A 1,586-nucleotide genomic window follows, 5' to 3' on the forward strand; every position below is an offset into this window, starting at 1 on the left:
TTAAGCAAAACCATATATATATAAAAGCATATTCTCGTTAAGAAACCCTTCATTTTTGGGCACACTAAGCATATTCTCGTTAAGAAAGCCTTCATTTTTGGGCACATTATTCCCATCTTTGAGTACATTTAGCATACAAAGGAAGGACAAGAAACATAAGAAAGTAAGAAAAAAGTGGTGAAAAAGAGTCACAGAGAGGACTGAGAAATAACAGAGAGAATGAAGTTCTTAATATTTTGAGTCAATGCGAGGGCCTTAGCCTGGTCAAAGATCTCCACACCGTGGTACCCGTCCTCCACGAACCGCTTCTCCACGCGCACGCCACGCGCCTCCAAAATCTTCACAAACTCCTTCTGCTTGTCCACCAAGGGATCTCCACCGTACCCGTTAATGAAGCACGCTGGCAGCTGTCCGATCTTGTCGGCATGAGCGGCCTCTGCCGCCGTCGGATTGCAGTACACGTGGTCGCGATCCGCGCCCTCAGGGAGTGAGAGGGCCCACATGAGGTCGTTAGCGGGTAACGGCAAGATACGATCGTCAACGAGACGGAGTTCGGAGTCGGAGCGGTGGGACCCACTAAAATAGGGAATGTTCATCACGATGCCCTGGATTTTAAGAGGAGAGAGATCGCGGTCGAGTGCACGGAGCGCTGCGAAGTAGGCGATGTTTCCCCCGGCGCTGCTTCCCATGAGGAAGCACTTGGTGAAGTCAACGTGGTCGCGGAGCCATGGATGGGCCTGATCCGGGTCACGGGCCTGGGCCTGGGCCCAGAGGAGGGCGTCGAGGGCATCGTCGTAGGCGGCCGGGAGGCGGTGTTCGGGGCAGAGGCGGTAGTCCACGGAGGCGATGACGGCTGGAAGGGAGGCGGCGAGGGTAGCGCAGGAGCGGTGGAAGATGAGGGAGGAGGGGTGGTAGAGGATGAATCCGCCGCCGTGGAAGTAGAGGAGGAGGGGGAGTTTTTCGGCGGGGGGAGGGTGCGGGAGAAAGAGGCGGAGGGAGGTGTTGGCGGCGGCGTTGAGGGGGATGTCGACGGAAAGAGAGGGTTCGGAAATGGGGGGTGTCGGGGAAGGAGGAACCATCGGAAAGACGTAGGTTCGGGTGAGGGAACCGCCTGGGTTGATTTTGATTTTGAGGAACTCGAAAGGATCCATGGCGGATGAAGAAATGGGTGGTGGTGGTTCTGACATGGTTTGTTGTGTGGACAAAAGTGTTTATGCGAAGAAGAAAAAGTGGAAGAGGAAGGTGACTGACATGAATGTTGGTTGTGTGAACTGAACTGAAACACTGTGGTTGTTGTTGTTTTATTGCATGGTTAAGATTCTTCTCAATGAACTTGTCATGGGCCATGCATCTCTTAGCCACGTGAATTCATCATAATAATCTTCACTATAATAATCTAAATAATATCAATTAAAATGTAATATTTTCCACTCGCATATTTTATCCATCCCACACCTTAGAATTATGGTTAAATGTACTTTTTTTTTATCTTATTTCTTTTTACAATATATTCTATTTCATAATATTTTTAATTTGATTTTATTATTTTAAAAATGCAATAATATAATTTATTTTATTTTATCAAA

The 1,586-nt window shown here is 48.5% G+C and overlaps 1 protein-coding gene across 1 annotated transcript; it reads right to left on the minus strand.

Annotated features, from left to right (window-relative positions):
* LOC137819327 (probable carboxylesterase 8) lies at nt 1-1,323 on the minus strand. Its single transcript, XM_068623133.1, has one exon. The coding sequence runs from the start codon at nt 1,185-1,187 to the stop codon at nt 189-191; it is 999 nt and encodes a 332-aa protein (XP_068479234.1). The 5' UTR covers nt 1,188-1,323; the 3' UTR covers nt 1-188.
* Nucleotides 1,324-1,586: the final 263 nt, after the last annotated feature.

This window comes from Phaseolus vulgaris, chromosome 10 (assembly GCF_000499845.2).
Source record: "Phaseolus vulgaris cultivar G19833 chromosome 10, P. vulgaris v2.0, whole genome shotgun sequence".
Classification (NCBI taxonomy): Eukaryota; Viridiplantae; Streptophyta; class Magnoliopsida; order Fabales; family Fabaceae; genus Phaseolus; species Phaseolus vulgaris.